This window comes from Calypte anna, chromosome 2 (assembly GCF_003957555.1).
Source record: "Calypte anna isolate BGI_N300 chromosome 2, bCalAnn1_v1.p, whole genome shotgun sequence".
NCBI classification, from domain to species: domain Eukaryota; kingdom Metazoa; phylum Chordata; class Aves; order Apodiformes; family Trochilidae; genus Calypte; species Calypte anna.
Window position 1 is genome coordinate 128514896 of NC_044245.1, and position 13959 is coordinate 128528854.

Here is a 13959-nt window from a genome sequence, read left to right on the forward strand (position 1 = left end):
CCAATCCACCCAGGTTGTGCTTTCTGTAACACTTCGTTCTTCACAGTTTTTTTTTCATCGCTGTCTTAAAATAAAACTTAACTGGCAATTACAATCTTGAGTAACTTTTTTTCCTTTTCTTTCTTTTTTTTTTTTTTTTTCCTTTGGGAGCTGGGGGGCCGTAGGCTATTTCTGGCTGGTAGTCTTGCAGGAATGTGAAAAAGGGCAGAAATGAAACGGCACTCTGCAGAGCAACTTCAGAGAGAGGGCTCAGCCTACTCCCTCCCCCGACTCTTTTTGTACTTGGTAAATTACCTTCACCTTCGGAGGGAGGAGGACAGATCGCCAGATAAACCCCGGGGGAGGGAAGGGAAGCAGAGGAGAGACCCTGCGGGGCCCTGGCCGCCTGCCCACCCCACCCGCCCTGGCGCTGCCTGACCCCCGCTACCGCGAGAAGGGGCAACGGGGCCGCCGCCGTTCTGCGCCTCTCTCCCCGGTCACCTCCGCCCCGGCCGCCCTCCGAGGGACGCGGGCCGTCCCCTCCCCGCCGGTCGCCGCCGGCGCATCGCCGCCAGACGCAGCCTCGGCTGCCGCCGAGGGACGGGAGTCCCGCCCGCTACCTGCACCCGCAGGACTCCACCACCATGTCCTCGTACTGCTTGTACACCACGTTGTTGCCCGCGTCGATGTAGAGGATGCTGATGGGAGTCAATTTGGTGGGGACGCAGCAGCTGGGCGGTGTGGAGCCGGGGTCCATGGAGTTCATGAGGGTCTGGATGATGGCGTGGTTCGTGGGCTCCAGGTGGGAGCGCAGCGGGAAGTCGCAGACCCCCTCGCAGTGGTGGGCCTCGTACTCCAGAGGGGCGATAATCCAGTCGTCCCACCCCAGCTCCTTGAAGTTGACATGCAGCGGCTTCTTGCTGCAGCGCAGGCGGGACTTCTTGCCGTGCCGCTTTCCGTGCCGGCTGGCGAAGGCGGTGCGGCGTTGGCGCCGGGGCGGCGGGCGGCGGGTGGCGGGCGGCGGCGGCGCGCCCAGTTCTGCGCGGAGCTCCCCGAGGAGGCTCCGCCGACGGCCGCGGGTGAAGACAACCAGCAGCGCCCGCTCCGCCTGCGGCCGCGGCCGGCGCCCGAAGCCCAGGGCACGCAGGTCCAGCCAGCGCGGCGTCCCGCCGCCGGCCGAGGCCCGCAGCTCCAGGCACAGACGCTTCCAAGACCGCTGCTCCCGCAGGCCCTGCCGCACGTCGAAGACCTCCCAGCCGGCGCCTGGGGCCGCCTGCAGGTCCAGGGCGCGGGAGTCCAGCGGCTGCGGCGAGAAGCAGGGGAAGAGCCGCATGTGTATCGGAGCGGAGGGTGGCGGGCGGCCGCGGGGGAACCGGCGGAAAAGCCGCAGCTCGGCTCCCACCAGCTCCTCGGTCTCGGAGAGGGTCGAGACATCAAACACATACTGCTGCTGCCTCAAGGGAGAGGGTGAGAGATCGTCTGCGAGATAGAAAATAATTACAGTCAGTTGCGCTCAGGGGGATCTGCCGATAAGTCGCAGAGGAGGGGAAGGGCCATCGGCTGCCCGGCCAGGGCAGCTCCTGCCCGCCTGGCCCCCGTCCCCCCGACGTGATCATAGGTCCACGGCGTGCCAGGGCCAAACCGGGACCAAGGGTGGGTGGGAGAAAGGAGAAGGAGTATGGAAGCACCCGCACCAGACAGCAGACCGCTCTTCCGCACCAAGAGGAAGGCCCTGATCCCACGTAATCTCTGCCCGCCAGCCCCGCCAGCAGTGTGAGACGGGCAACGTTTGTCTGCTCAGTATATTACGCACACACATCTACACATACTCTCCTGCAAGAGGAAAACCTGGACTTCTTTTTTGACACATTGGTGTACGAAGTGCAGCTCAGAAAGCAAACCAGGTTCCCCTGAGCTGCTTTCCAATAAAATGTTTACAACCCAACAAATACAAAAATTCCCAAAGCTCCTGGGTTTCCCCAGAAGCTAGTAAAGTTTGTGGAGATTTCAGTAGTAAAAGTGTCATTGAAGCCTCTGTTCAGCAACCCCGCGCCGTTTTTCCAAAATCAGCCCTGTCCAGAGGTAGAAATGGAGACAGTCCCCTTTTATTTATTGATATCAAAGGTCCTGCGATTCCGGTGTATTTTGCAGTTTCGTCTCTACCTGATAGGTCTGGGGAAGCCTCCTGGGGGGCAGGAGAGTCTAAGAGACGATTTATGCAAAGCAAGACCTTCAGAAGTGCCACCTCGATGTAAAAATCAGTGCAGATTAACATGCATTAATCAGTACGGATTAGCATACTCGAAGGCGGCCCTGCGTGTTTCCCCAGACGCCAACAGGGAGATGGAGTGTGTACAGGGAGACCGCTCCAGGCCACGGGAGCCCACGGTGGACCGGGACGAGAGCATCCCTCCAAACGCGCCGTGAGACGCCCCGCCGCCCGCCCGCGCACCCGGACGGCATCCACGACGGAGAAGCGGGGTGTTCGTGGGCACAGCACCCCTGCCCCGGGGCGAGAGGCCGGAGCACGGCTGATGCCCTCCGCCTCGCCCCGGCCTGGCACGGCGGCTCGGTCGGGGAAGGACCCTGGCCGCGCTGCCTTCCATGGGGGAGTGGGAAGAAAATCGGTCATGCCTTTCCTGTGTCCCAAGGAATTTGGACTCAGGAGTTCTGCCGCATCCCTCCCGCCGCCTCCCGCTTCAGGGACTGCGGTTTCCCCGCTGCGATGCTGCTCCTTCCCCACCCGGGAGCGAACGGCAGCTTCAGCGGGACCAGGGGGCAGTTTGCAAAAAATACACACATAGCCCGAAAAGTGTCATCACAGTCCCAGGTGACGACAGCAGCTGCTCTATCAGGTTGCTGAAAAGTGAAATCCATCGGGAACTGCCTGCAGGAGCAGGACGGTCTCGGCAGCGCTGCAAGGACTGCGAAGGATTTGGATCATGGGTCGCTTGTGGATCTGGGGGTGGTTTTTAGCCCTTCACGTGCTTGGGCCAGCAGAAAAGGAGGGCGAGGTGCACCTGGGCTGCAGGAGGAGGGGTCCGGCAACTCAGGAGTGCTCTAGAGTTATTGCTCCATACTTCAAAGGAGTCCCGGGTTAGGACTGGGGGCTCCAGACAGAAGGGGATATGCATCCCTCGGGGAAGAAGGCGGGGATTCCCTTGCTTCTCTGGTCTGAGCGCAACTCCGCTTTTAAGCCATCTCTCTGCTAAACTCAGTCTTGGTTCAAAGGAAGATGTTCTCCCTTTTCGGTACTCCCTGCTGCGCTGGGGTGGAGGCGGGGGGAGAACTCTCCCATCCCGCTATCCCTCCGCAGCAGCCCCCCGCTGCTGGCCGTTGCGCCCGCTCTGGGGTCGTCGCTTCCCCGCGGGGGTGCAGGAGATGCGCGGCACTACCCGGCCGCCCGGGCTGCCGGCGAAAGGGAAGGCAGCCCTTTCCCGGGGGATGGGGAGACACAGGGGTGACAGCGCACTCCTTTGCCCCCTCCTCACCCCCGGAACCTCCACGCAGGAAGGCGTCTGAGGCGCGGGAACAAGCCCCCCTCCGGTGTGACATCCAGGCGAGCGGGTTAGATAGGGAGGAAACGGGGAGAGGATGAATTCCCCGCGGGTTCCCGCTGCTGAAAGCGGTTCCTAAAGGATCTGCAGCCGCCTGTGATGCTGCGGGGTTGGGGGAAGCTATCTCCAGTCCTGCGGCTGTCAGGGGCCTGCTCGTGGTGGGGGGTGCGCCTACGACGCACTCCCCAGCAGCATCCTTTGATGCTTCAGTTTGGCGCAGGTTGAGCGGCCACTCCGGCTGGCTGGGTATCGTGGCATCCCGGGGGCACGGCCGAAGGGCAGAGAAATGTGTCCCTGGGCAAGGGGGTCTCCGAGCCGGCTTCAGGAAGCACTGACTTCGCATTGGAAAACTCCCGCTGGTTCATGCAGCTGCCGGCTCTGCCTCCGCTGCCCGAAAGGGGCAGTGCTGCCGGTTGTTTCAAATAAGCAGCTTTGAATCCTATCAGATAAATTCGATTTATTCACTCTTGTAACCTAATAATTCCAGATGAATACATAATCCTAAACTATTGCTGGCTCGCTCCCAGAACAGTCAAGAGGGTGGGAAAAGCAGGAAAGGGAATGATAGCCGTACCTTCGGAACCTCCACAAACCGGGGTGAGATGGGTCTGGTTTGGGGACCCTTTGTTCCAGTGAAGCTGCCGCCTTCCCAGCACACAAAGAGCGGCAGCAGTGACGGCGTGGGGACACCCTGGCAGCCCTTCATCCCTCCATGTGAGGAGCACACACATCTTGGGGCTCGTCCTCTTCAGTTTCCCTTTAAGCCCTTTGAGCGAGTGGGGTGAAACCTGGGGTTTCTAACAGCCAGCTCGAGATCTGTCTGTTTCCTCAGGCTATTTGAGGCTGTCATTATCCATATTCCCGTTACCGAAATATTTGAAGAGAGCAGCAAAGTCATTTCACATCCAGGCGGGCTGGAGAAAACCGCATGGCTGAAAATGCACTGGAGGGGTGTGTTTGTACTTGCAACGGTAATTTAGATTAATGTTAGTAACGCGGTAAGTATTAGTATTATTTGGACTCTTCGTTGTTTATTCTTTCGAGGGAAAATAAAATACTGGGAGCAGGAAGGGGAGGGGAGGGAAGAAGGAGGAGAGAAACAGATCTATTTGGAATTTAAGCATGTGCCAGCGGTGGGGGACGAGAGTAGTCCTGCTCCCCTCTGCCCTTCCCAAAGTTCCCCGTGCTCCCTCGGGGCAGTCAGGGCCGGGGAGTGCAGCGCTGGGACCTCGCCCGCCTCCTCAGTCGCTTTCCTCCGCTTTGGGGTGCCGGCGGTTTTTCTTATCTCCGAGGTTAAATTAATGACTGTGAGGACATTTCCTCTAACTCCTCGTGTGAGCCCTCTCCCACTTCCCGGGTTCTCTTTCTCTCCGTCAGCCTGGGCTTTGAGGAGAGACGGGGGTTAACGAAGGCTACACAAAGTTTCCCTTTTCATGGCAGATCAGGTACTGGGCTCCCAGCCAATTCATCAGGGCTCAGATCTTAACTTTACATCACTGCAAATTATACCCAAACCACATTCAAGAAGAATTTTCCCATTCCCAAATTCTCTTTCAAGCCGTATTTAAACTCGCAAACCAAAAGCACATTTGCAGTTTAAAGACCCTTTGCAGGCGCACGCTCAACAATAATCTGGAAATTAAAACATAATACCCCTCGTAATTGCGAGGGGCTGCCCACACGTTGTCTGCAGAGTCGCAAGGCTGACAGGTATTTCTTTCGGATCATTACCCGAGATGTGGAAGGGTCTGAGTCTCCATGTGTGGTATTTCTCCGGGTTTCAATTCCGCATCTCCCAGCGCCTGCCTCGCCGTGGTTTTTTATTACACTGGGTGATTAGATTTTAAACTTTCGTTCTCTTCCCTATCGAGTAACCTGGGAAGGCCACACCTTCCTCCTCGGACGAGTTCCCAATTCTGCCAAAATCCCGGAGAACTGATGGAAGGCTGTTTGGTTTTTTTGTTTTGTTTTTGTTTTCGCTTTTTTCCAGTCGGAGCAGGGAGGCACCTGGCTGAGACATGCCTTTGATCACCGCATCACCATACCTGCGCCGGGAAGGCGGCCTGCCCTCTTTTCCCCCAGCCACCTCTCTGTTTCCCACCAGCGACGCTCGGCCCTGGGGCGCTAAAGGACCCCCACAGCATCCGCCGGGCACCCCTCGGGGCTTCGGGACCCTTGTGTGCCGGCATCGCCCCAGGGGACGCGCCGAGGAAGCGAGTGGCTTCCTTTTGGGAATATCTACCTGCTGTAACATTATTACAGCGGTTTAACCGTGTCTCCTCCCCTTTCCCCGTTTGCGGCCGTTTCGTTGCCCGAAATATTTCGATCGAGGAAAAACCATTCCTCAAAAATTCGTGTGGAGAATATCGGACTGAATCTTCCCCACGGCAGCAGTTACACAACGGAGCGAGGGGACGTTTTGGAGAAGATCTCTGAGGGATATCTGGGGAAGCGCCGGGGTTCAGTAATACGACATACAGATCTGGCCACAATTAGGAAGGACGGAAACGTCCCTTTTCGCTCAGAAACCAAGCACGCAGAGACACCCAACATAGTTCCTGCCTGGCCCTAAATTGCAAGGAAACGAACATTTCTTCGATCGGCTTCTTTTTTTCTAAAGGACTACAATGCCAGGAGAAAAACAAGGAGGGCGAGGCCGGGCCGGCTCCGGGCTGCGCAGGGTTTTCTTCCCACGGGCCACTCGGCGCCCGGTTGTGGCCAGCCCAGGCATCGCCCGGCATCACCATGCGGGCGGCGGAAACTTAACACTCCCGAAAATGAGAGCTCAGTCCTACCATCCTCAAACTCTGCGCCCTACCCTAAAAAAAAAGCAAAAAACAAAACAAAAAACAAACAAACCCCCAAAGCAAACGAACAAAACCCCGAACAAACAAACAAACAAATTAAACGCGGCCCCTTAGCAAACTCCGTAGGGAGGCTTCCATGTGGGGGATTTAAAATATAAAAACAGTTTAAAAAATCAGGAACAGGTCTGAAATGAGCCATGAGAATGTCTTGATAAGCTTTCATTAGTCCTCGTCAGCAGAGCGACTCCGCGGCCGCGCACCACCCCGCCGAGCTACCTGTGCCGCGCAGCAGCCCCCCCCGCGGGTGGGCTCTGCTGTCCCCGGACCCTCTCCCCGTCCCGCTGCGCCTCAGTGCGAAACCCCCACGACTTGGCAAAAGAAAGTAAAAAATTTCTAAAAAGAGCTAAAAGAAACCCTCTCCGTAACCCCGATTTCCAGGAAGGACAGAAGAGCCGCCGCCCGCTCCCCAGACCCGCGCAGGGCTCCTCTTCCCCTTGCAGCTCGACGAGGGGTAAAACAGCCCCCTAAATATCTATCGGACGCAGGCAGTCCGGACCGCAGCCCTCCCCCTGCAACCCCTCCGCGCTGCCAGCTCCGCGGGTGCGCAGTCCCCGCTGCCGCGCCTCTCCGGCCCGATCTCTCCTTTCCCGGGCTCACGGCGGGATGAGAAGCGGCTGCTCGCTGCCGAGCTCCGGCCGTCTGGTCTGCATTAGTGTTTTTATAAGGGGCTCAAACAAATCGAATACAAGGTCACCAAATAATTAACAGTTGTGAATTCCCTCTTTCCCCATTAAAATACTTCCCTGGTTATATTTCATTTTCCTTCTGCCAACGACAACACTGCCTGGGCAAAGGCGCTGCACCGATTACACTGTATTACAGCTCTCGGTCCACCCAGAAACCCGCTGTTTTGCATAAACATGTTGCACTAGATGAACTTCAAGTGGGATTTACGCTCTTTTCTTCCGCCACATGCACAGCCGAGCCATTTCAAGCTCCTGCGAGCTGAATCTCCCCTTCCTCTAACCCCCTCTCTTCGCGCCCCTCCCGATCCTAATGGCAACAGCAAAATAACGATGCTCGGCCCCCTGCCCATCTCAATCAGCTGCCTCTCAACTGGAGCACGAATCTGCACAAAGAGAACGGGGAGGGAAAAAGGAGACGATCTCGACCCATTTCGGTTTCTCCGTACCGTAGACTCCTTTTCGTACGCGAGAGCTCAGCCGCGGTACCGCGGGTGCGGGCAGCCCTGCACACGCATAAGGGAAAGGCGAGGGGAGCCCACAGCAGCCGGCCCTTGTGGTACTCCCTTCCCACAGGAGAACCTGTTGAAAATCGCGCTCCCTTGTACCCCTGCTATATCTTTTTTTGTTTTCGGTTTGTTTCGAGACGTGCCGCTATCTGTGGATTTGCTTGTTTTTAACTCCATCATTCTCCAGCTCCTTTTCTCGCTTTTTTTTTTTTTTTTTTTTTTTTTTTTTTCCCCTGCCTGGTGGAGTCCTTGCAGCTCTTAATTGTCCTGCCTTACTGTGGAGCTCCAATGCTGGGGGTCCTGAGGCCAGCGAGAGCACCATCTGCGTTTTAATGAGTTACTTCATGTGCCAACAGTAATTTTCCTACATTCAGCTAGGTCCTGTCTGATCTTGCGACCGTAACAAGGGGGAGCGAGTGGGGGGCGGGAGAGGGTGGAGAAGGAGGAATCGCAAACCTTTTACCCCCCTTTCTCGTCTCTTTTTCTACCGCTGAGGGGGGGGGGTGAATGTATATAGCGCACTAGTGTGGCTTTCCTCCTCTCGAGATAGGCTGAAAGCGATCTTATTAGCTTCAAGCGAGAAGAAACAGGAGGCGAAGAGGAGTGGTTGTTGGTGTCCGCACCGAAGCGCTAAGCCCCGCTCAGCTGCGGCGGGACGGGCTGCTGCCAGGGGGCTGCAGGGGGGTGGGGGGGCTGCCGCGATTTAGGGGGGCTGCGGCCGTGGAGACCTGCGTGCAGGAGACTGAGCTTGCGGGCAGAGCTTTCTTTCCCTCGGGACGCTCTCAGGGACATGTAAGCATAGCAGCAGGAGTGAATAAAAGCCGGTTCGCGCTCTTCTATCGACTGCTGTCCCCCCGAAATCCTGCGATGAAAGGGATACCGTTCGGGCAGGAGGGACGGCCACCCCCATCTCCCCCGGAGCTGCCGTTTAGGTAGAGAGCAGCCCATCTAATTGGGTCAATTTGAGCGGCTTATATTGTCTGCAAATTAATTGACAGAAACTTCCCCCCCCCCTCCCCATTTTCTCTGAGCAAAAACTGTTCATCATCAGCAAACTCCAGCTCGCCAATTAAGTGGGCTAGGAGCCCACGGGGAGGTGGGCAGTAAAATAGCTACCACTTCAGAGGAACGGAAGCTCTCTTGAAGTTTTTTGGTGATGTGCCATTGGCTGGTCCGCTTCATTATGGGAGACTAGACAATATTTGATATGTTATGACATGAACAGTCAATTAGATCACTGAGTTGAAATACTCCAATCAGTGGCTTGATGCTAAGCAACCCTCAGAAGGTCCAGCAGAAGGTCACAGCCTGTGACACATCAAATCAAAATCAAGGGGGAAAAGTGAGGCTTTTCCTTAATCAAACCAGGACTTCTGTTAGCAAATCACTTCCCCTGGAGTAGAATCTCTGATGCAGCGAGATGAGCTAAATTTGTTAAATTAACTGTCTTTCTTCTGGTTATCAAGAATAAGATGATCTTGAGCGCGGCTCTATTTCCCCACGGCTGGCAGAATTAGCACCCCTCTTCCTCTCCGGGAAGGAAAGCGGGCCAGCTCGTTTCTGACGGGTGAACTTTCGAAACCATATTTTTAGAAAGCGAGTCCTCTTTCCTTCCCCCCCACCCCGTTTTAACAGTGACGAAGCAAACAACTCCCGTAAGGCGAAGGAAGTGGGAAGCGAAACTCCGTTTCCCTTCTCCACTCGGAAACGGCTGGGCGCTTCCGACCGCGGGGGGCACCCGCCGTGGGCACTTCCACGCACCCTCCCCAGCCAAAAAGGGGTGCGACTGGAACCATGCGTGAGGGGAAGAGCCCCGCCGAGCCCCTTCCCCTTCCCCTCAAGAGCCGGAGGAGATGGGGCAAGGGTCGGGGTGCCGGGGAGAAGGAGAGCCTGATGGCACGGAGAGACAGCGGAGGGGCTTGGTTTGGGTTCGGTTTGATTCGGAGAGCGAGCGGCTTCTGAAGCTCCAAGCAGGCGGGCAGCTTTCCCGGCTCTGCGCTTTGCCTTAAACGGGCTGGGAAGCGGGGAGGTCTGCGAGGTTCCCCGGTGCCCGGCGGCTGAGGGACGCCGCTGCCAGCCGCAGGCAGGTACAGGGACAGGAGTCCCCTGAGGGTGGGGGGGAGGGTCTTCAAATGGGAGAGGGGTGGGGAAATAAAGAATGCACAACCTGCATTAAGAACCTGTTAAATAGTCTGTCCTTAATGGCTCACAAACCAGGGTAATGAAGAAAAAAATTAAAAGGGGCGTTTTGAGCGGAGGGAAATTTTCTTCCGGATCGCCGAGAAAATTTCACCCGCTGTCCCGAGTGAGAGAGATAAAACAACGAGCGAAAAGCAAAGCAGGGCAGGGACCGGAGTTGCAGGTCGCGGAGGGGTCTCCGGAGCCCCACAGCACCTGTGCTGACTGGACTAAGCGGGGACAAGGCCTGGGACCCGACTGGCCCTGGACTCCACCGGTCGCCCCGTCCTCTCCCCTCCTCTGGGCTCTCCGACGCGGAGCAGCAAAGGGAAATGGGGGATCGGCTCTTGCTGCCACCCTCGGCCTGGGGATGGCTGAGGAGCAGCCTGAGGACGTAGGAAGCCGCCCCTAAGCAGGCGGCGAGTCTGGGGGCCGCGAGTTACCTGGGCTTCAGTTCGGCCCCCCCCCCCCCGCAATCAGACCCGGCTGCGCCTCCGCCCTGGGGCTGGTGGTCTTCCAGGTAACCCCAGTAAAGTGACCCTAAGCGGGAGCAGCTTTAAGCGCAAATGTTTGCCCTCGGTCAGTTTGAACTTTCCATTTGCCTCACAGCCCCAGCGATTAGACAGATCCTTTCTAAGGCAGACCAAAAGAAATCAGAAGAGTGCTTTGGATTTTTTTTTTTCCCCAAGGTTGCTTTTACACCCAAATTGATCCTGCAGAGTGTGTCCCACTACCCCATGATGATTCGAAGACGAACACGCGTGTGTCTCGCACGCCGCGGCCCGTGTTTAACGCCTCGGGGCAGTCAGCTTTAAGATTAAACAACACAGTCCACAATTAACAGAAAGATCCACTTTTCAGCAATACCAAGGCATGGGGACAAACCCCACCAGTGACTGAAGCAGTGCTCTCCCACCTACCCAGTGCCAGGGTCCACAGGACGGCAGCAGCACACGGCGGAGCTCTGCGGGAAGCGGGAGCCCCGGGGGGACGGTGAGGGGCGGGAGGGGGTGTAGAGGGGCAAATCTTACCTCGTCCCCTGTCCAAAAAACTAGTGATGGTGTTGGCCGACTTGGACGACTGGAAAAAGCTGGCGTTGATGCCCAGTTTCTCCGCGATGGAGTAAGTCCTGAACAGGGACAGCATGTACTCGTGGGGTTCCGCCCGTGGGAGCGGCCGGACACCGGCGTGTCCCCCCTGCCGCGGGCGGTTCTCCCGTGGGGACCGTGGCCCCCTGCGGCTCCGTCCGCCCTTGGAGGAGACGGCGAACTCCGAGGCGGCGGGGAGGGAGGCCGGGAGGCAGCAAGGTAAATCCCAGAGGAGGCTGGCGAGCAAGGCGGCGGAGAGCAGAGCCCGGCGTGCATTCATAGCGAGAGGCTGCGGCAATGGGGAGGAAGAGGAGGGCGGCCCGACGTGCGGCTGCGGCGGCCCACGGAGCGGCGCGGGGACTGCGCGTCGGCGCGGCGCGGCGCGGGGACTGCACCCGGGCGGGCTCGGTCCGCAGTAGCCCGCCCCGCCCCGTGGGTACCGCCCCGCCGCGGACCGCCCCGTGGGGGCACCCAGCCCGCCCCCGCGGGGGCGGGACACCCCGCCGTCGGGTGCTTGGGGGTCCCTTTGCTCCCTCCTCGCCGTGGACTCCATGCAGCAAGAGGACACGGGAGCCGGGAGAGATGCTGCGCCTCTCGCTGCCGCCCTCGGGTATCGCTTCCTGTAGGCCGCCGAGGTCCTGGTGCGCCGGTCCAGATGCCCGGGAGTCGTAGCTGCGGGTGTGGACAGGCTTCGGCCACGCTTACTGCCTTGCTTATGAGCCAAGGGCCCAGCACAGAGCAGGGGTCTCTCAAGAAGGAAAAAAGGGGAAGTCTCACCATGGGATGCACCAGGGCCCAGCTAGCAGGTAGCCTCAGGGCAGGCTGGGCCTCTCATCACAGGAGCAAAGAGCCAGAAACTGTTTCCTTCTCTCAAAATTTGCAGTCAGCAAGAGGGGACCAGCCTCAGGGGAGAACAGTACCTGGCTGGGACCTGGGAAAACACAACGGTGAACAGGCAGCACTGGTGACATACTGGTGACTGGTGACTCCTAACCAGAGACACAGTCCTCCTTGTGCTGGTCATGCAGAAGACAGAAGATGTCTTCTGCAATTAAATTTATCCAGCCCTTTTAATTTGACTTTCAGGAGGTTTACCCATCAACATAAGATTTGTGTCAGCTCTCCCTATGGTTTCATCCAGCCACCTCTCTAGGCTTCACAGCCATGGACAAAGCATGTCTATAAGATTGTGTTACCCTACCTGTCCTTCTTTGCTTCCTACTGACTTCCTTCACATCTTCCTGCCTGAACCACGGCACTGCTGCTGCTGGCAGCCACCAGTCACCATCCTCTACTTTCCCTGAAGTGTTGAACTTCCCTGCTCTTATCTCTTGACTGTTCCCTGCTGTTCCCCCATTCTCCACTTCTTCCTACCTCTTGGGTCTGCTTCAGTTCTGCCACTGGTGGATTTCCCTCTCATTCCAGCAAAAGATGCTGCAGTCTGAGGGTCTTGTGTGTTCAGCAGTGAAAGCTCAGTCCACAGCAAATAAAGGGAATCTGACTTTCATCCCAGGTTGAATCTAACATCTCTAATGGTGCATCTTCATCAGCAGCTGCTCTTCATAGGCCATGCAATATGGACTTCCTTGTATTTTTCTTCCCCTTTCTCATTTTCCACCAAAAAAGGGCAACTTGTGTTTTGACACCACTTTGGCACAACATACACATCAGTGAGATGAGGATGATGCAGCAGGGGCATATGGAGCAGGAATCTATCCTACTAGGTCCCAGTTTGCCAGCAGTGAGCTCAGTCCCATCGTGCCCTCCAGCTCTTGGGGAGAAATGCTAGGGGAGATGAGGATGTGGACATTTAAAGCACATGAGGGGCTCAGGTTCCAAGTGCCCCCATTGCATTTCTACTAGGAGAGAAAATAATTCCTAGGCAGGAGCTCAGGCACTGCCCTGCAACCCTCCATATGTGGCTTAGTAAGCTCTCTGGTGTGGTTTTGGCCCACACCAGCTAGTGCTTTCCCAGTCAGTGCCCAGGCCTGTTACAAGTTATGACTTATGCCAGAGGCTGTCCCCAGAGGGCCGTTTGTATGTGACCATGTGGACATGGGACACATCATATAGCTTCGATTAGACAACAGGTCCTGTCATTACCTTGGCTTCTTTTTAGTAGGATAGATGTAATGTGAGGTGCTGGCAGATGAACTGTGAAGGGCTACAAAAGAGTGACAGTGCAGAAATGAGGCAAGTGTTCTGCAAAACCAATTCCCACATCACTCCGTCCCTTTTTTTTTCACCTCCTTTTTTTCTTGTGCTTTCACTGCTCCTGCCTATACCCTGGCTTCACAGCTGCCCTCCTGATGGTTACTCTCTCTTTTCATGAACAGCTTTCTGCTCTGAGACCTTGCCCCCTCCTCCTGGCCCTGTTTTCACTTTTCTGATGCCTCACTTTTGTTCCTTCTGGTCCCCTTTGCCGCTCCCATCCTTTCTGCTCTGTTCTTAGTATTTCAGCTATTTTTTGCCATGACCCAGTTTCTTCCAGAGCCTCATCATCCCTTTTTTGTTTCCTTCTGCCCCTTTTGTGCCCTCTTCACTTATTCCACGCTCCTGCCTGCTATCTCCAATCAGCTGCCCAGCTCCAGTTTCTTCTCCACCAACTTCTGCCCAGCCCTAGTCCCCAGGCTCTTTCTTTTCTCTCCTGCTGAATTTCATTGTCCTATTTTCCTTTTCTGATATTGTTTCCACTTCCCACATCCCCTCCTTTCATTCCCCAGCACTGCTGCTGTATGATTGCCCTTTCCCACTCCCACCCTGCTGGTTTCCAGAGTCCTCTCTCTGCTCCCAGAGTGTCTGTTCCCTTCCTGCCTTTGTCTCTCTGTCTGTCTCTCCTTGTCCCTCTTTGTTCTCAGCTTTTTCCTCCCTTGGCCTCCTCCTCTCCCAAGGGAAGGTGGTTTCATACTAATGCAAACTGCTAGGGCCAAATGGCCTCAACAGCAACTTCCATCAGCCCAATCTCATTTCTACCTGCTGCTGTTACACATTTTAAGGCATTCTTTAAAATTAACTCAGCTTCTCTCCAACCTCACTTCTTCATTGGAGGCCTGACTTGAACCCCCCTGCAACCAACTGGGCACTTCCCCTGACTCCAG

At 56.6% G+C, this 13959-nt stretch overlaps 1 protein-coding gene across 1 annotated transcript; it reads right to left on the reverse strand.

The window, feature by feature from the left end:
* Nucleotides 1-595: 595 nt before the first annotated feature.
* GDF6 (growth differentiation factor 6) lies at nucleotides 596-11216 on the reverse strand. The gene is made up of 2 exons (XM_030445585.1): nucleotides 10805-11216; nucleotides 596-1458 (listed from the first exon to the last, which is right to left on the reverse strand). Exons 1-2 carry the CDS (start codon nucleotides 11139-11141, stop codon nucleotides 596-598), a joined length of 1200 nt encoding a protein of 399 aa, XP_030301445.1. The 5' UTR covers nucleotides 11142-11216.
* Between the last annotated feature and the right edge of the window lie 2743 nt (nucleotides 11217-13959).

Bases quoted from the DNA above. Each gene is read 5' to 3' on its own strand.
- GDF6 (XM_030445585.1), bottom strand. From the start codon at position 11,141: ATGAATGCACGCCGGGCTCTGCTCTCCGCCGCCTTGCTCGCCAGCCTC. The intron at 1,459-10,804 runs GTAAGATTTGCC...TCTATCTCGCAG, and splicing joins TTTTTTGGACAGGGGACGAG to ACGATCTCTCACCCTCTCCC.